General features: G+C 45.9%; 1 protein-coding gene across 3 annotated transcripts in view; it reads right to left on the bottom strand.

The window, feature by feature from the left end:
• The window catches only part of LOC138284531 (antizyme inhibitor 2-like), a 142,369-nt gene that overhangs the window by 26,451 nt on the left and 95,620 nt on the right, over positions 1-20,298 (bottom strand). For all 3 annotated transcript variants that reach the window (XM_069223409.1, XM_069223410.1, XM_069223408.1), the window contains exons 5-6: positions 13,260-13,394; positions 12,238-12,403 (exon numbers count right to left, since the gene is read on the bottom strand). In XM_069223409.1, the coding sequence (XP_069079510.1) occupies positions 12,238-12,403; positions 13,260-13,394 (301 nt within the window). The remainder of the gene's footprint in view (positions 1-12,237; positions 12,404-13,259; positions 13,395-20,298) is intronic.

Raw genomic sequence — 20,298 nt, 5'->3', positions numbered from 1 at the left:
AGAATATCAGATCTCAGTGTCGCAAAGGTTTCTAAACGGCCAGTTAATGTACGCCCTAAATCCCTGTGTCCTTGTATGAGGAGATGCAGGAAGATGCTCTATTGGAAGGGAGATTTCTACATAGGTGAGTGGGTAAGAAACTAATATCGATGACATATGGCACTATCCTGCGCAGTGGTAGCTCCCCTAGAGGGGGTGCAAGGGCGGCGACCCCCAAAACCACCACGCTTCACTGTGCATCTTACTGATACATATTAAAGCTTTTACATGCAATCAAATGGTCTCACCCACCATTTGTTTCCATGTAAACGCAATTTCACATTGCACCAGAAGAGGGCTCCTGGAGCTGTATGGCGCATGTGTCAGGGGGCTGTTGCAGCCAGTCCTTACACATATGGAATACATATCTGACATGTTGCACTAGCGTCAGCAGTGCGGCATGTCAGATAGTGGTGATGTGGGGCCTGTCCGTTATGCATCCTTATGCACCATAAGAATCAAGGATAAAGTAAAAGGGATAGCCTCCCACCCTACCTGAGCTTCTGATTGGGCATCATTTTGTGTGTGTCACTCTGGCGCCTTGTTCTTCGAATCTGGGCAGTTGGGAATTGTGGAGCGCGTTTCAAAGAGTACCCTATGTAAGTTTCCACCTTCTGCTGTGTGTATGAATGAGAGCATATTCATATTGTTATTGGTCTGTCAGCGTGCGTGAGTATGAGTGTATGAGTGTTTGTATGAAAGCCCATCTCTATTGTAAAACACCAAACAGTATATGGGTGTGTCTTTAACATTCTCCAAAAGCAGAACACATTTAAGTATGGGTATTGTTGCATTCTGAACGCTGCAGCCGGGCCATCACATCCCATCTGGTCTTCCCGAAAGATTAAAGTAAACAAGACCCTTTAACCTCTTAGCTGCTTGGTTCTCCCCCCCCCCCAGTGCTGAGCCCTTTTTTGGTTATTTGGAGTAGTTCGCGCTTAGGCCTTCATAACTTTTTGTCCACATAAGCTATCCACGCCAAATTTGCGTCCTTTTTTCCCAACATCCTAGGGATTCTAAAGGTACCCAGAGTTTGTGGGTACCCCTGGAGGAGACCAAGAAATTAGACAAAATACAGCCAAAATTCTGTTTTTTTCAAAGAAATGGGAAAAAAGGGCTGCCGAAGAAGGCTTGTGGTTTTTTCCCTGAAAAAGGCACCAACAAAGGGTTTGCAGTGCTATAATCACCATCTTCCCAGCTTTCAGGAACAGGCAGACTTGAATCAGAAAACCACATTTTTTAACACAATTTTGGCATTTTACTGGGACATACTTCATTTTTACTATTTTTGGTGCTTTCAGCCTCCTTCCAGTTAGTGACGGGAATGGGTATAAAACCAATACTGGATCCCAGAAAACTAAGCATTTCTGAAAAGTAGACAAAATTCTGAATTCAGCAAGGATATTCCTACAAGGTTTTCCTACAGAAAATAACAGCTGAAATAAAAAAAAAATTAAATTGAGCTGAAAAAAACTGTCATCTTTCTCCACATTTTACTCTGTACCCTTTTCCTGCAATGTCAGATTTTTTAAAGCAATATACGTTACGTGTGCTGGACTCTTCTGGTTGCAGGGATATATAGGGCTTGTAAGTTCATCAAGATCCCTAGGTACCCAGATCCAATAAATGAGCTGCACCTTGCAATGGGTTTTCATTCTATTCCTGGTACACAGCAATTCATATGCTGAAATATGAAGAGTGAAAAGTAGGTATCAGGAAAACCTTTGTATTTCCAAAATGACCACAAGATAAGGTGTTGAGAAGCAGTGGTTATTTGCACATCTCTGAATTCTGGGGTGCCCATACTAGCATGTGAATTACAGGCCATTTCTCAAATAGAAGTCTTTTTTACACACTGTCTTACATTTGGAAGGAAAAAATGTAGAGAAAGACAAGGGGCAAGAACACTTGTTGTGCTATTCTGTGTTCCCCCAAGTCTCCCAATAAAAATGGTACTTCACTTGCTTGGGTAGACCTAATGCTCGCAACAGGAAAGGCAACATGGACACATCACATTTTCACATTGAAATCTGACGTGTTTTTTGCAAAGTGCATAGCTGTAGATTTTGGCCTCTAGCTCAGCCAGCACCTAGGGAAACCTACCAAACCTGTGAATTTCTGAAAACTAGACACCTAGGGGAATCTAGGATGGGCTGACTTGTGGGGCTCTCACGAGGTTCTGTTACCCAGAATCCTTTGCAAACCTCAAAATGTGGCCAGAAAAACACTTTTTTCCTCACATTTCGGTGACAGAAAGTTCTGGAATCTGAGAGGAGCCACAAATTTCCTTCCACCCAGCATTCCCTAAGGCTCCCGATAAAAATGGTACTCACTTGTGTGGGTAGGCCTGGTGCCTGCGACAGGAAATGCCACAAAACACAAAGTGGACACATCACATTTTCCTGAAAAAAACAGAGCAGTTTTTTGCAAAATGCCTAGCTGTGGATTTTGGCCTCTAGCTCAGCCAGTAGCTAGGGAAACCTACCAAACCTGTGCATTTTTGAAAATTAGACACCTAGGGGAATCCAGAATGGGCTGACTTGTGGGGCTTTCACCAGGTCTGTTACCCAGAATCCTTTGCAAACCGCAAAATGTGGCCAAAAAAACACTTTTTCCTCACATTTCGGTGACAGAAAGTTCTGGAATCTGAGAGGAGCCACAAATTTCCTTCCACCCAGCGTTCCCCCAAGTCTCCCAATAAAAATGGTACCTCACTTGTGTGGGTATGCATAGCGCCGGCGACAGGAAATGCCATAAAACACAACGTGGGCACATCACATTTTCCTGAAAAAACAGAGCTGTTTTTTGTAAAGTGCCTAGCTGTGAAATTTGGCGTCTAGCTCAGCCGGCACCTAGGAAAACCTACCAAACCTGTGCATTTTTTAAAACTAGACACCTAGGGGAATCCAAGATGGGGTGACTTGTGGGGCTCTCACCAGGTTCTGCAAACCTCAAAATTTGGCCAAAAAAACACTTTTTCTTCACATTTCGGTGACAGAAAGTTCTGGAATTTGAGAGGAGCCACAAATTTTCTTCCACCCAGCATTCCCCTAAGTCTCCTGATCAAAATGGTACCTCAATTGTGTGGGTAGGCCAAATGCCCGTAAAAGGAAATGCCCCAAAACACTATGGGGGTCATTCCGACCCCGGCGGGCGCTGGGCGCCGGGCGCCGCCCGCCGGACAGAAACTGCCAAAAGGCGGCACTGCGGTCAAATGACCGCAGCGGTCATTCTAACTTTCCCGCTGGGCTGGCGGGCGATCCCCAAAAGATCACCCGCCGGCCCAGTGGGAAAGCCCCTGCAAAGAGGAAGCCGGCTCCGAATGGAGCCGGCGGATTTGCAGTGGTGCGACGGGTGCAGTGGCACCCGTCGCGATTTTCAGTGTCTGCAAAGCAGACACTGAAAATCATTGTGGGGCCCTGTTAGGGGGCCCCTGCACTGCCCGTGCCAGTGGCATAGGGGCCCCACGACACCCATTTCCGCCAGCCTGGTTCTGGCGGTGTAAACCGCCAGAAACAGGCTGGCGGGAAGGGGGTCGGAATCCCCATGGCGGCGCTGCAAGCAGCGCCGCCATGGAGGATTCCCTGGGCCAGGGGTGAACCGGCGGGAAACCGCCGGTTCCTCTTTTCTGACCGCGGCTTTACCGCCGCGGTCAGAATGGCCCAGGAAGCACCGCCAGCCTGTTGGCGGTGCTTCCTCTGCCCTCCACCCTGGCGGTTTCAAACCGCCAGGGTCGGAATGAGGGCCTATGTGGACAAATCAAAGTTATCAAATACAAAACTACCTATTTTTGCGGGGGGCACCTGCGTTTTTGGTCCTGGGCTCATAGGGAAACCTGCCAAACCCAAACATTTTTTAAAAATAGACACCCGAGGGAGTCCAGGGAGGTGTGACTTGCGTGGATACCCCGGTATTTTCTTACCCAGAATCCTCAGCAAATCTCAAATTTTGCTAAAAAATCTAATTCTTCCCACATTTCTGTGTGGGATCACCGCACCGGCAAAAATTTCCTACCACCCAACATTCCACTTAGTCTCCCAATAAAAATTATGCCTCACTTGTGTAGGTGGGCCAAGTGCCTGTGAGAGGGAAAAGCCAAAAACATGTCAAAAATGAGGGGGAACCAAAGTGGGTCCAAAAGGGCAGTTTGACAAAAAAAAATTTAGGCTGACAAGTGGGGCAGAATTGTTATCGATATAGATGCAACAATGCTGGGTGGTAGGAATTTGTGGATTCCTGCTGAGTCCGGAAGGTTCCATCACAAAAATGTGGGGAAAAATGTGTATTTTCCTGAAATGTTGGAGGTTTGCAGGGCATTGTGGATAAGAAAATAGTGTGGGGTGCATGTGAAGCACACCACCCCGGACTCACCCAGTTGTTTAGTTCAGATGTGTCTAGGTCTCGTAGATTTTTCAACACAGCAGCGATCCAAAGTCCAAAAAGTGCAGCCCTCACCATTCCAAATGGGACAATTTTGAGAGTTAGCCAAGCTCTCATGGCCCAAATGTAAAACCAAAATCCCAAATAATCAAATGTGCTCTTGCTTGCCGTGGGATAAGATGTTTTAGTGTGCAGGGGGAGAGCTGGGAGAATGGTAGCCCCTTCAGTTGGGGTGGGTGCATAACCATGCCCATACTGTTTGGTAGCCACCACCCCATTATTATTTTTTTGACATTTCCTGGCATCTAGTAGGTTTCCTCCCCACCCCCCAGGAGTGGATCGTGTGTAATTGCCCCATCTGCCCACTGGTGGGCAAAATAACTTTGTCCCCATTTATTTAGGGTGGGGGTTGGCCATACCCCCACCCTCTTTAAAAAAAAAAAAAATCTTCCCTGGTGTTTGGTGGGGTTTCTGTCCCCGTGGGGGGCAGATGAGCCTTACAAAAATAGGCTGATCTGCCCCCAAGGGGGGCACAATTGGCCTAAAACAAATTTTCCCCCAGGGGAGTGACCCTTGCCTAAGGGGTCGCTACCCTTGCGTGAAATTGGTGCAAAAAAAAATCCCTGGTGTCTAGTGGTTTCTGCCCCCCTTGGAGGCAGATTGGCCTAAGAGAAATAGGCCAATCTGCCCCCAAGGTTGGCAGAAATGGCTGAAAATAAATTTGCCCCCTGGGGAACGACCCTTGCCTTAGGGGTCGCTCCCCTTATGCCAATTTCATTAGGAAAAAAAATCCCTGGTGCCTAGTGGCTTCTGCCCCCTCTGGGGCAGATCAACCTAATCAACATAGGCCGATCTGCCCCTGGGGGGAGGAGGGGCAGAAATGGCCTTAGAAAAAATGCCCCCAGGGGAGCAACCCTTGCCCAAGGGGTCGCTCCCTTTCTTGCCAATAACAAAAACAAAAAAAAAACCTTGTGTCTAGTGGGCATTTCTGCAGCCCGATCGCTTTACGATCGGGCTGCAGAAATGCTCAGAATGACATCAAAAGAAAGGAAAAGCCTTTCCGTTCTTTTGATATCCCTGCCTGCCCCCTCCTCCCGAGCAGAAGAGAAATGAGCAGCATTTCTCTTCTGGATCACACTGGAAGCATGCTTCCAGAGCGATCGGAGGTGACCTCTGATGAGGTCATCAGACGTCACAGGGGGGCAGGGGTGGAAGGGGAAGCGATTCCCCTTCCAGCCCTGCCCTGGGGGGGAAGCCCTGGCGCTCCCTCCGAGCTCCGGTGCCAGGACGTAATGGTTACGTCCTCGGCACAGGAGCACTGTGCCGCGGGACATAACCATTACGTCCGCGGCACAGAACCGGTTAAACAAGAACATAGTAGCATTCCTGCTTCCCACCCTGATGACAATGTCGTTAGTGAACTAAGTTGTCATTTGTCATTTGTACTCTAGATGTGCTAGGTTCTTATCATAGATTACATTATTATAGTCTATTTTGTAAACCCCTTGCCCTGAATTCATGCATTTGAATGTGCTCTTCTATTTCATAATGTAGAGATTTACCTAGGATCACACAATTTGTTCAAGCTGGGAAACTGGGATTAGGCCCAGTTTCACTAGCTTCAGGTTCTGTAATTCAGCACGTAGATAGCTACCTCATGTCTCTTTCCTCTTCTACATCAATGGATAGTGCTTGGTTTTTAATTCTTGGCTCATGGTTAGATCGTGGATGGCAGTCTGAGGTCACGTAAAATCTCGGCTGGTTTTTAGCTTGAGGGTCTAAAAAGACCTCAAGCAGAGATAGATATGGGACTCAGCTTTTACTGACGCACCCCCTTTAGTATTTTAGGCATGGTATTTAAATCTGCTTGTCATGATGGTGCGAAGGCATGAGCACTCCCCTTCATCCTACCTTTCCAACACTCATCAGTACTTGCGACATCAGGCTAGTGACCTCAGTGGTATGCCCGCTTTAACTTAATTTCTTTTGTTTCGAGGGGAGTTCTGGTTTCGCATTACAGCACTGTGTAGGATTAGAAGACGGCTCAAATCATTGCAGCGCCTAATTCCACCCTAAGGTTTTATTTAATCACTTGGTGCATTCTGTGAGTTGTAGTTTAGCTGCACTTGTGGTTAACTGATTGCACTATCACGAAAATAATGATTTGTGAAAGGCAATCCTATCACTGCAAAGAGTCAGGGAATAAGTTGGTAATCTTTGTCATGCAGGGAATGTGTGAATTTGTTGTGTATCGTCCTCATCTAGAATCCCCTCCTACCGCCATGTGACCAGGCAACAGGTATCTGTAGTGATCACATGTTTACTTAAGTGGGAGTTACTCTTTTGAGGGTTGAACAATTTTCATTTGCATTTAATGGTGGATCAGGATATGAGATATGGGGGCAGTTTAGCTTATTCTGTTCTCCAAAGTGAACTTGCTCTTTAATTGGTGATTGTAATGTAATTTACATTAGAATTCCCCTTTCATCAGTTACTTCTCGAAATGAGCGTGGATGCCTGGCCAGACAAGTAAGGCCCAGACATCATTTGATACAGGCTTCCATGTGTGTTAAGCAAGGGTACAATTTAAGATATCAGAGCAAAATAAAATAACTTGGGCTCTTCATTTTTGGAGTTCAAATACCATACTCATCTCTCCATTTCTCTCTCCCTCCAAACATGCTAGCTCAGGACCACAACTACACACAAAAATCTCAGATTGGACAACCCAGTGCAGTAACCACCTAAACAGACTACATCAGGTGAAATATCATAAATGGGCCTGCAGAGCTGTTCAAAGCTAAAATCATACAGAAAACTCTAAAACTGCGTGCCTGTCTCTTACACTTCATCGTCCAACACACTGCTGCATGCCGAGTCCCATAACATGATAACTGCACCTCAGTGGCCATCACACATGACATGGAAACACTTCCCACACAGGAACAAAACAAAAACAACATCCTTCCAACCAAACCCTCTACATGGTGTAGCATTCTACACTTGTAGGCAAGAGCTTCTGTGCACCACATAGGGGTAGTAGACGCTGTATAAAATACAATACAAGAAGGGATGCAATCTGCCCTTTGATTCAATGTTCACTTACACCATCTTCGGCATGCTGTTATGTAAAATAGGATAGCATTTTCAGTGCTAGGCTGTAGGACATCCTTTAGGCCCTATTGGTAGTGGAAAGAGAAATGGTACAAATACTTTTTTTATATTGCCTTCAGTTAAGCCAATGTAACAGTGCTGTTTTTAGAATCTATAGAAATAAACACTTTGTACAAATATTAACACACCAGCAGCTCCTCAGTTAAATGTATTTTGGAAAGATCCTAATGTTCATTAATGAAACTGCTAAATACTTCTTATAAATGTGATTGTTGGTGCTAAATAACACCTCTTGAATACAAATACGTATTTTAACATTTCACATATGATTGGGTGGAAGTTTTCTATGAAGAAAGTGTACAACTTCATTTGAAAACAGCACGGTACATTTAGTAGGGTTGTGCTTGGAAAAAAGCAACTTTTAGTAAAATTTGAACTAGCAGTCTTTCAAAAAAAAAGGTCTCATATTTATTTGTGTTTGGTTTGCTGCTCTGTTCCAGTCAATTGAACTATTCATTATGCACCTCCATTCATTTGTTAGATTATCTGTGATGTGTATCTCTTTCTGACATCAAATGTTAATGGTTTGCCCTTAATTTTTGGAGGATGAGATTAGAACTTTGGTGACAGGCAGAATTCACATTTTATTTTTGGGAGATTTACATAGAGCAAACCTTGCCCAAGGACACAAGGGAGCTTCATAAAAATACACAGACTACATTTTTTTGGGACACAGGGAGGTTTGACGGGATTCTAAAATGGTTCCACATGTTGTATGGTTGACAGTTTTAGCCACTAGGCCATATCATCGCCTGTATTTTTAAACATGAACTTAGAAACATCATCCCCAACCCTGCCACATACATACAAGAGTACTACTGGTGAACTAAAAGCGAAGTCTGTTGTAATGCACACCCTTTAAGTGGCCTAGAAATTTAGTTAATTCTCGTCGCTGTCTTGCTCAGTCAAAATCAAAGAATTTGTTTAAGCCCCACCACCTTCTAAATTCACCAGCTGCCACTGATCAAGCGCAACATGCAGCCCCCTCTGTCAGGGTCGGATTGGGATCACAATTAGGCCCGGGCACTCCCACAAAAAGTGGCCCATATTCCAGAATCATCATTATTATTACTATTATTTTTTAAGTTTTATATAATGTGAACTCAGCCTGAAGGCATTAGAGCAATTTACAGGAAAACCAGTTATATTACACAAGATCAAATACATTTTTTATTTTATGTAGGGAGTTTAAGCCCCTCATTACAAGTCTGGTGGTCCTAGGACCACCAGACTTGTAGGACTGTCGCCAGTGCGGCGGTGCAGCCTCCACATTATAACTTTGGCGAAAGGGCCACGGTTGGATCGCCAGAACCGCCACATTTTTGCCGGCCGACAGCCTGGCGGTGCTGGTGGTCTCAATCTGCCAGGGCAGTACTGCAGTCAGTGCTGCCCTGGGGATTATGAGTCCCCTCTCCACCGGCTTTTACATGGCAGTTACACCACCATGTAAAAGCTGGTGGAGACTGGGTTCGAGGGGCCCCATGGGAGCCCCAGCACTGCCTGTGCACTTGGCATGGGCAGTGCAGGGGCCCCCATGACCAGCCTTGGTGCACTTTTCACTGTCTGCCTAGCAGTCAGTGAAAAACGCGATGGGTGCTGCTGCACCCAATGCACCGCAACATTGCTGCCAGCTCTTTTATGAGCCGACATCAATGTTGTGGTCTGTTTACCGCTCGGCTGCGAGCGGAAACTCTGTTTCCGCCTGCTGACCCAGCAGGAAATTCTTAATAGCCCTCACGGTCAGATCAGCACACTGGCGCTTTTCTGACCGCACGGCTTCGGCGGACGGGCGTTTCCAGCCGCCGAAGTTGTAATGAGGGTCTAAGTGATTTGGCCATAATCACAAGATGTCCAGTTGACTCAGGAACTCAAACCGAGTTCCCCGGTTCCAACGTGGGTAGCTCTGACCATAATGCTTCACCCCTCCACAAAGGCCTAAAGAAAAAAAACTTGTTCCCCGAGGTGACAACACCTGCCCTATAGGTGACAACACCTGCCCTCTAGTGATGCCACTTCTCTTACTTGCCCCCTCCCTAGACAGCCATAGCCTCAGGGCAATGACCTGGCAGGGAAAGGATCAAGAAAATCACAGGACGGGTGCTCCAGGGGTCTTAGGTGGGAATGCACAACATGGCGTAAAAGTGACAGCCCGGCGGGGAATAGCACTGATTCTGGGCCGGGCCAGCTACACAAGGCAGGGGCTGGAGGTGAAAATGCCCTAAGGGTAGGGTGACCAGATGTCTTGGTTTTGCACAGACAGTCCCGGTGTCTTAAGGACTGTCCCGGTGTCCAGGCACTTTTTGTCAAAACAAAGACATGTCCCGGTTTTTGAGCAAGGGTTGGATGAACGTTCACATTAATCACAGAGTTGGGCAGGCTCACGTTTCATCCAGCCCTCTTATCACACCAGAGACACAACTTAACATATGTAGAGTCACCTGTTGTGCTGCTGCGCATCATTCAAGCAGCACAACGGGATTTATTGAGGGGTGAATAAGGTCTCCCATAAGCCAGGGCCGGGCTCATCAACAGTCAGACCTAGGAGCTTCTGATAGGAATGGGGGGGTAGTAAACAACACATCATTCAGCAATATATGTATATAACCCTACCTAAGGGCCAGAACAACACTGGGCCCCAGCCTCAGTTTGACAGCATGGCAGGGGAGTGCCCATGATGCGAAGCCACATTACAGTGGCGTGGCAGTGACTGGGGAAGACCCTAAGTCTCTGTGGACCATTTTACAGAGGCCAGTAAAACCAGCCCACAGGTGACCCTGAGGCACCAACCCATCGGCCAGTGTACGACTGCCCCCTCTCCAACCCGACCCTGCCCTCTGTTGAAATTACAGGATAGGTGGGTACACGATCTGGCGGAGCTCAACAAAAACAATTAGCAGGAAGCTTTGGGGTTCCCCTGAGGAGGTAGCCATAAAAGCAGATTTTTGTCTAATCCACATCAAAATCCTGCACCAGGCTGATTACACCCGAACACTGCTACACAGAAAGGGTGGAGCGGGGGACACATACTGCCTCCAGGGCTGTGGGTTAGAGGGCACCATACTTCACACACTCTGGAGCTGCCCCTAATTGAAAACCTTCTGGGAGGCGGTAGGGAATTCCCTGGAGAGGGCATCTTGGATGCCTCCGGAGCTACAGCCTCGACTGGCACTGCTGGGAGTATGGAGACTGACAGATCTATCCAGATACCAGAAAATCCTAGTAAATCTGGGGTGCATGGTGGCGAAATGTGACACTGCTCAGAGGTGGGGCTCTTGGCTGCTTCCACGGTACCAAGATTGGCTGATTGGTATAGAGCACTGCAAACTTATAGAGAAGGAAGTTTACAAGGGATGGGGCTGCCCGGGGTTGTGGGGGCCAATTGAGGTTTTGGACGAGCTGGCACCTAAGTGTTTCATGCAGGCTGTGAGGGCGAGGCCTGTACAAACGAACAGTCTTGGCAACAGTGAGAGTTGGGAACATAGAGGGAGGGCGGTGAGATCCAGGGAAGTGGGCAATGAAGAAGAGCTTATAAATATAATTGAGTAGTACCCGGCAATGGTTAATAGTGATGGTGAGGGGGCTAATTTGATGTGTGTTATCCATGTAATGCTATTCTGTATTAAACAATAAATATGTATTACAAAAAGAAATACTGACTGTACACCATGACACCCTTGGGTTCATTGGATGCAACCACATCCTATTACGACTCCTTCAGTGCATGACACAACACGTTGTATGCAGACGGTGACAATGTCTATTTTAAGGAGAGGGTTGTTACCTTTAGTTTACAGTCCACATTACAAGTACCTTAAAGAGCCAGTTCGTGATGTTACGCTTTATGTACCACCGTCAACTCTCCTTAAAAGGATGGATATTATATATACTATTGTTAATACGTTTGATGCTACGGTGTAATGTTTTGATATCTATGCTTCTAAATAAGAGGAAGGCGTCTGTATTTTTTTTCTACATTGAAAATGCAATAAAGTTTGTGTTACAAAAAACTTAAAGGACAATGCAAAGGAAATGGAGGATGAACAATAATGTAAACATTATTCAACTGGGTATAGCGATCAGTGCAAGTGGGTAAAAAAGATGGAAGCTAGGCTGCAGGAGTGCAAGCTCATACTGAAATACAAATAATAGCATGAAATGTTTGCTGTATGCACAGTTATTGTTATGTGATTCTAATCAATTAAGGGGACTAATAACTACATTCAATGCTTATCTTAAAGGAATACTTGAAAGTTATTTTAATTATTTAGGCCTTCTACCACAATGCTCTTTTATCCAAAAGGTGTCCCATTTTCGCACGTCTGGTTAACGCCATTCTTTGCACCCCCAAGAAATCTAGAAGGCCTCTGCTCCTTTCTCATCCTGGAAGGGAAGTTACTATAGATTTTTTGCTGGATTGAATTTCTGACCATTTCCAAGGATAACACACATTTTACATACCTTGCATGAGATTTAACATCGTAGATTCCTCTACAAGCGTGGCAGAGAAATCCTCAGTAGGAAACTCACCATCAGTCCACATATTCATAACTTTAGGAGCCACTCTGCATAATCAATACATGCTCCTGCTATGGTAAAGCAAGCCCCACGGCCATACAAGCAGATGCTTTCACATGGTAAACTCACCTCCTCGAAGCTAGGTTGGGCATCCTCAATGCCGGGAAAGCCTCCGCCAATATCAAGAACCTGCATATGGTGCCCCAGTTCGATCCCAGTCTGGAAAACCGTGTGTGCATCAGCTATGGCCTGGGTAAAGCTGGCCAAGTTCTTTGACCTGGATCCTACATGGAAACTGGGCAGATGGAGAGGTCAGGGCCTAGCAGAAATTGCCTTGCTAGCATGAAACACAGGACGTGCTCAGGTTTAACACTGTTTGGATATTTAGGGTGACTGGCATGGCGTAAGTGGCCAATGCTTTGAGTTTTAAGCAGGCATAATGACAGGCGGCTAATGACTTTGAGGTCTACTAAAATGGTCACCCAGATAGATCAGGCACACAAGCATCCCGTCTCACACAAAACCATCCTACTCAAATTAGAGTAACCTGTCCAACTCACAGCACTCTGTCCTATTTACAGTGCTCTGTCCCAAAAACAGCAGCCTTCTTCCAATCACAGCACCCTGTCCCACTCACAGCACCCCATCTCACACACAGCCCTCCACTCAGATTATTGCCCCATCTTCTTGACAGCAGCCTGCCGTGCTGACAGCACTAAAGTTCATGAACTGCACCATGTTACATTGACAGCACTCAACCTCACTCACAGCACTTAGTCGTACCGCAGCCCTCCACCTCACTCACAGCACTCAGTCCCACTCACAACACTGAGCCTCACTCCCAGCACTCTATCCCACTCGCGACTGACTTCCGCCTAACAAAGCAGACCTATGCGGTGGAGGAGGCCTCACGTGACTACAACAAACTGTTATCACAACACTCAGCCTCACTCATATCATTCAGTCCCACTCACCACGCAACCCTCGCTCACGGGACTCTGTTCCTTTCACTCTGCACTGCACCCGCAGGCAGCGAGGCAGGGGAGCAGGGTTCCCCTGGTTCTAATTTACCATGGCACCAGAACCTCAACATGATGGGCAGAGCGACCCTGGGCTAACAAAGCGGACCTATGTGGGGGAGGAGGCCTCACCTGACACCAACAACTGTTATCCCCAGCTGTCTGGCCTCTTCCAGAATGTGTCTGCAAGCCTCCAGAGGGGCACCGAATTTGGAGCTGAGGTGGCCACACGATTTGGAGTCATCGGTTTTGATGCGGAGAAGCATCCTACAAATAAAACGCCAGAGGGTATCAAAGTCGTCAAAAACTTTGTCATACAAAACAGCAGTGTAGTAAAAGCTCCAGGGCAGCTCAGGGCTTCTTTATAGGGAAGGGACTTACATCCTCAGAGAGGAGTCCGTACTTAAAGGAGACTTCTTTGTACAGAGTTGACCTCCACACACAGAAGACGTACATGGACAGAGGGGACTTCAATGCAGAGAGGGGACGCAAATGCAAAGAGGGGGCTTCCATGCATAGGTGAGGCCCCGATGCATAGAAGGGGCACCCATGCACAGAGGCTTCTTTCTTACAGAGGATCCCATACACAGGGAGGACTTCCTTAAACAGCGATGGCTTCTGTATACAAGGGTATCCTTCGCTTCTCTTTAACAACATTTCTGTCCCAAGGAAGCACTTTCATGCTCAGTGCTTTTCATTACAGAGATGGCTTCCATGCACAAAGAGGGCTTTAATGCACACATAGGGCTTCAATACACAGAGAGGGCTTCTGAGCACAGAAGGGCTTCTGCATAATAAGATGACTTCCATTCCTAGAGGTGGCTTCCATAAAAAACGTGGAATGTCCATATACAGAAGAAGGGGCTGTGGGGTTAATGGGTCTGTGCCACTTCTTCTTCACGAACACTCTTGCTCTTACCTCCGTGAATAAATACAACCCTGCACATAGACTCGAACTGCCCCTATAAAGACACTCTATACAATCCATGCCCAACCCCATAGAAACATCCATGAAGTCTCCTATTTGGCTCTATAAAGACATCCAATACATTGGTCCCATAGAGGCATCCCCACAGAGCCCAGTCGGACTCTATAAAGAAACCTTTACAGTCCCTTTGTGGCACTATAGAGACATGCCCTACAGTCTTTTACTGACCCAATAAAGGGAGCTCAACAGTCCCTACCTGACTGTGTAGTCATCTAAACTGTCGGTCCCTTTAAAGACACTCAACAGTTCCTGTGTGCCCTATAATGAGACCCCATACTATCCATGTCTACTACCCCTTAAGAGACATTCCTACACTCCCAAATAGACCATTTGAAGACCTTCCTGACAGCTTCTGTCTGATCCTTTAAATACAATCGTATCACCCCTGTCCAACCCAATAGAGGCATTCACTACAGTCCCTTTGGGACCCTATAAAGACACTCCCTTCAGTACCAGCCTAACCCTAGAAAATAATCCTCTTCTGTCCACTTTATAGACACCCTCTCGTCCAGAGTCCCTGACTAACCTTATAGAGACATATCTATGGTCAGTAGGTGTGTTTATAATGGCAACCCGTATAGCCTATTACGTGCTCTGTAAAGAAATCCTATGCAAAAAATCTCCAGTCCTGAAAAGGCATTCTCTATAGCCCCTTACTGACCCTATAAAGACATCTCAAACAGGTCCTGTCTTATACTATAAAAACCCCCGCCCCACAGTCGTTCGTCTGACCATATAAAGGCATTCCATGTAGTCTCTCTTTGATCAAATAAAGGCATCCTTTACCCAGCCCTATGAAGGGTATAACCTACAGTACCTGTAGGGCTCTTTAAAGACGTCTATATTGACCTTTTCTGAAACTATAAAGATATCCCATACAACTCCTTGGGGCTCTTTAAAGTCACTACATGTAGATATTATCTGATCCTACAAAAGGCTTCCCTCCAAGCACCTGTGACCACTACATTCTCCGTATGACCATAAAAAGACATTTCTACAGACCCAAAATGACCCTGAGAAAATCTCATCTATGGACAATTTTTTTAATTGACATTTTCAAGCTATAGACTATATTTTCAAAATAATCTTGCACCTTTATTCAACATATGTTGCTAACAAAATCTTTATACTCCTGTGTTGTTAGATAGCATAATGGAAGTACACTTACTCATATTTCACATAAAGACTAATAATTCAGTCCCAAACCTCAACACCTTTATTCCTCACCTCATTAAAGACGTCTAACATATTTGTGGACAAATATGTCACACCAGCTAAGAAAGATGATTAACCCAGTCAGTCTTCTGCCTTAACATAGCTTTTACTTCTTGGTTTTTAAAATACGTTTCTTAGCTGTTATTAAAACTTTTTGGATCCACCATCTAGTCAGAAAATCTTGTGTGACTAGGCTTGAAACATCATTAAATATGACCAATGCATTGATCCATGCGAGTTCATTCCATGCAGGTAAGCTCATTCCTTCTGACGCCAAATTCTAAAAGCGAGCGGGTTTCTCCCAAAGCACTAATATGGGCATAGCTTCCAGTCTCATCCTGACATTCCCAGCCCATTTTATAGTCCATGTGAACCTATAAATGCGACCATACAGGATGACTAAAAAATATCCCAATTTGAAGCCCTGGAGATGCCTCTAAATCCCACATAGTCAACCTCATGGCCGGGACCAACCTTTTTTTCTTTTTTTTACATACATTCTCACTTCTTTCTGTTTTTATATGTATGCTGACAATACCAGGGTATGTGTCCATTTTGGATTGGGGTAGGGTGGCAAGTTTTTGGCTGGATTCTGCATAAAGGAGGCCTGTTTCCGGATTTATGGGAATCTGCTGAAAATGGCCCCATCTCAGATGAGGACTGTAGGAAGTTGGCTCTGTATGCACTATTTCAAAGTAAGGAATAGTATGCACAGAGTCCAAGGGTTCCCCTTAGAGGTAAGATAGTGGCAAAAAGAGATAATACTAATGCTCTATTTTGTGGTAGTGTAGTCGAGCAGTAGGCTTATCAAAGGAGTAGTGTTAAGCATTTGTTGTACATACACACAGGCAATAAATGAGGAACACACACTCAGAGACAATTCCAGGCCAATAGGTTTTTGTTATAGAAAAATATATTTTCTTAGTTTATTTTAAGAACCACAGGTTCAAATTCTACATGTAATATCTCATTTGAAAGGTATTGCAGGTAAGTACTTTAGGAACTTTGAATAATTACAGTAACATATATACTTTTTTTCATAAAACACAATAAGCTGTTTTAAAAGTGGACACTGCAATTTTCACAGTTCCTGGGGGAGGTAAAGTATTGTTAGTTCTTGCAGGTAAGTAAACCACCTACGGGGTTAAGATTGGGGTCCAAGGTAGCCCACCGTTGGGGGTTCAGAGCAACCCCAAAGTCACCACACCAGCAGCTCAGGGCCGGTCAGGTGCAGAGTTCAAAGTGGTGCCCAAAACGCATAGGCTTCAATGGAGAGAAGGGGGTTCCCCGGTTCCAGTCTGCCAGCAGGTAAGTACCCGCGTCCTCGGAGGGCAGACCAGGGGGGTTTTGTAGGGCACCGGGGGGGACACAATTCCACACAGAAAGTACACCCTCAGCAGCGCGGGGGCGGCCGGGTGCAGTGTGCAAACCAGCATCGGGTTTCCAATGGGAGTCAATGGGAGACCAAGGGGTCTCTTCAGTGATGCAGGCAGGCAATGGGGGGGCTCCTCGGGGTAGCCACCACCTGGGCAAGGGAGAGGGCCTCCTGGGGGTCACTCCTGCACTGAAGTTCCGATCCTTCAGGTGCTGGGGGCTGCGGGTGCAGGGTCTTTTCCAGCCGTCGGGATTTTAGAGTCAGGCAGTCGTGGTCAGGGGGAGCCTGGGGATTCCCTCTGCAGGCGTCGCTGTGGGGGCTCAGGGGGGACAACTTTGGTTACTCACAGTCTCGGAGTCGCCGGAGGGTCCTCCCTGAGGTGTTGTTTCTCCACCAGTCGAGTCGGGGTCGCCGGGTGCAGTGTTGCAAGTCTCACGCTTCTTGCGGGGATTGCAGGGGTCTTTAAATCTGCCCCTCTGTAACAAAGTTGCAGTCTTTTTGGAGCAGGTCCGCTGTCCTCAGGAGTTTCTTGTTCCTCTTGAAGCAGGGCAGTCCTCTGAGGATTCAGAGGTCGCTGGTCCTTGAGAAAGCGTCGCTGGAGCAGGTTTCTTTAGAAGGCAGGAGACAGGCCGGTAGGACTGGGGCCAAAGCAGTTGGTGTCTTCTTTCTTCTTCTGCAGGGGTTTTCAGCTCAGCAGTCTTCTTCTTCGGTAAGTTGCAGGAATCTAAATTCTTAGGTTCAGGGAAGCCCTTAAATACTACATTTAAGGGCGTGTTTAGGTCTGGGGGGTTAGTAGCCAATGGCTACTAGCCCTAAGGGTGGGTACACCCTTTTTGAGCCTCCTCCCAAGGGGAGGGGGGCACATCCCTAATCCTATTGGGGGAATCCTCCATCTGCAAGATGGAGGATTTCTAAAAGTCAGAGTCACCTCAGCTCAGGACACCTTAGGGCTGTCCTGACTGGCCAGTGACTCCTCCTTGTTTTTCTCATTATCTCTCCTGGACTTGCCGCCAAAAGTGGGGACTGGGTCCAGGAGGCGGGCATCTCCACTAGCTGGAGTGCCCTGGGGCATTGTAACACGAAGCTTGAGCCTTTGAAGCTCACTGCTAGGTGTTACAGTTCCTGCAGGGGGGAGGTGTGAAGCACCTCCACCCAGAGCAGGCTTTGTTTCTGTCCCCAGAGAGCACAAAGGCTCTCACCGCATGGGGTCAGAAACTTGTCTCTCAGCAGCAGGCTGGCAGAGACCAGTCAGTCCTGCACTGAACAATTGGGTAAAATACAGGGGGCATCTCTAAGCTGCCCTCTGTGTGCATTTTTTAATAAATCCAACACTGGCATCAGTGTGGGTTTATTATTCTGAGAAGTTTGATACTAAACTTCCCAGTATTCAGTGTAGCCATTATGGAGCTGTGGAGTTCGTTTTTGACAGACTCCCAGACCATACATTCTTATGGCTACCCTGCACTTACAATGTCTAAGGTTTTGCTTATATGCACATATGCCCTCACCTGTGGTATAGTGCACCCTGCCTTAGGGCTGTAAGGCCTACTAGAGGGGTGATTTACCTATGCCACAGGCAGTGGGAGGTTGGCATGGCACCCTGAGGGGAGTGCCATGTCGACTTAGTCATTTTCTCCCCACCAGCACACACAAGCTGGCAAGCAGTGTGTCTGTGCTGAGTGAGGGGTCCCCAGGGTGGCATAAGACATGCTGCAGCCCTTAGAGACCTTCCCTGGCATCAGGGCCCTTGGTACCAGGGGTACCAGTTACAAGGGACTTACCTGGGTGCCAGGGTTGTGCCAATTGTGGAGACAATGGTACATTTTAGGTGAAAGAACACTGGTGCTGGGGCATGATTAGCAGGGTCCCAGCACACTTCTCAGTCAAGTCAGCATCAGTATCAGGCAAAAAGTGGGGGGTTACTGCAACAGGGAGCCATTTCTTTACAAGGACCTTCAAGGTTAATTTTCCCCTGCTGTGGTGGTCCACCCATTGATGTCTCAGACTATTTGCCCCAGGCCATAATAGTCCTAGCCCCTTGATATACCTCCCTAAAATAATTGTTGTCCAGAGTTTTTCATTTTTGATTTTATTTTTAGATCATTAGAGAAGTAATTAAGCTTGGGTAGACATTGCTAATCTGGGCTGATTTTTTCTGGACGACATTTTTAAAAATGGCGGAAGTGTTACAGTAATGATGTAATATTTTAGCAACCATGAGACATACATACTTCATTTTGGTGTCAAAACATAGGTTTTGGGGGTCAAGTAGTCTTATAGAGACAGAAAATAACTCCTCAGAGCAACCCTTCTGCCATTTTCCAAAACTGCAGCTCTATAATGATGTGTTTAGCTATAATATTGGTAATTGAGTTTAATATTGTTTTTGTTTGAGGTTTTCCGTTGATTTAGATTCATAAAAATGTGCAAAGCAGGTGTTAGCTGAGGATCTTTATCTCCTGACAGAGTATTGGTAACTACAGAATCTGAGGACTCCTTCAACAAAGAAAAATGTGTCATATGCCAACCTAATCTGAAAGAAAAGCTAACATCAACTGCGGCTGGACAGAAGAGAGTTTAAGATGCCGCAGAAATGAGGCAAGAAGAAGTTTACAAAAGATTGAAACTGATGGATGAAGAGTCATTGTAACAACAAGTGCTAAAAGTCATATACAATGGAAAAAAGCCTGAAAAAAATGTCAAAAAATAGCAGAAACCAGTGAATCACAACAAGAATCTGAGTCTTCTGAGAAAGTGATGACAACCAAACCCAGTGTTCGTCCACTTAGAAGATCGATGACTACCTCACGTCCACCTCCAACAACTGATCAGAGAGCAGAGGATCTTCAATGGGTTATCTGTGGTTTAGCCAGAACAAGGGCCAAAAGGATGGACGAAAGAACAAAGTACACAATATGTGAGTCTCAAAGGGCAAACATGTTTTTATCTGCAAATAGTTTCTCCCAGGATGAAGTTTTCAGCCAAGTAGAGGATCTAAGTAGCATGGTGAATGTATTTGCAGCATATTTGTATGCCCACCCAAACTGCACGCGTGCATACATTAGAAAATCTGAATGTACAATGATCTCCCAGCAGCAACATAACCACCAGCCTTCAGTTAAGTTTGCACTCTTTGAAAAAAGCAAATTAACTTTTAAAGCCACTCTTGAGTGCTGGCTACAGGTTCGCACTCAGTGAGATCAGAGAAATAATTGTCAACACTGATGAAACTGTATTGAACCATAATAATGAAATTAAGATTTTTCTGGTGAGAATGTACAATGACAGAATTCGTTTTTGTCAGTCTAACAAAAAGAATGAGCCTCTTATGGTGTTCTCAGCTCATTTCTTGCTGCCAAAATAAGATCACAGAATCAGTAAAATCATCAGAAACCATTTTAAGAAACATCATGAAAGATTTAGAATTTGGACCTTATGAAAAATTTTGTGATGCCCCAGGGTTCTGCAAATCACGGGAGTCAATAAGAATGCCTGATGTTGTCTTAACATTTTTTACATCATTGTTTAATATCAGCAAAGCAAAACTGTTACAAACTAAAGTTCTTGAGTTCGGAACAGAAGCTGACAACATT

This window comes from Pleurodeles waltl, chromosome 3_1, assembly GCF_031143425.1.
Source record: "Pleurodeles waltl isolate 20211129_DDA chromosome 3_1, aPleWal1.hap1.20221129, whole genome shotgun sequence".
Taxonomy (NCBI): Eukaryota; Metazoa; Chordata; class Amphibia; order Caudata; family Salamandridae; genus Pleurodeles; species Pleurodeles waltl.
Note: the sequence above shows the minus strand (reverse complement) of the source record. Positions and strands in the feature narration are given on the sequence as shown.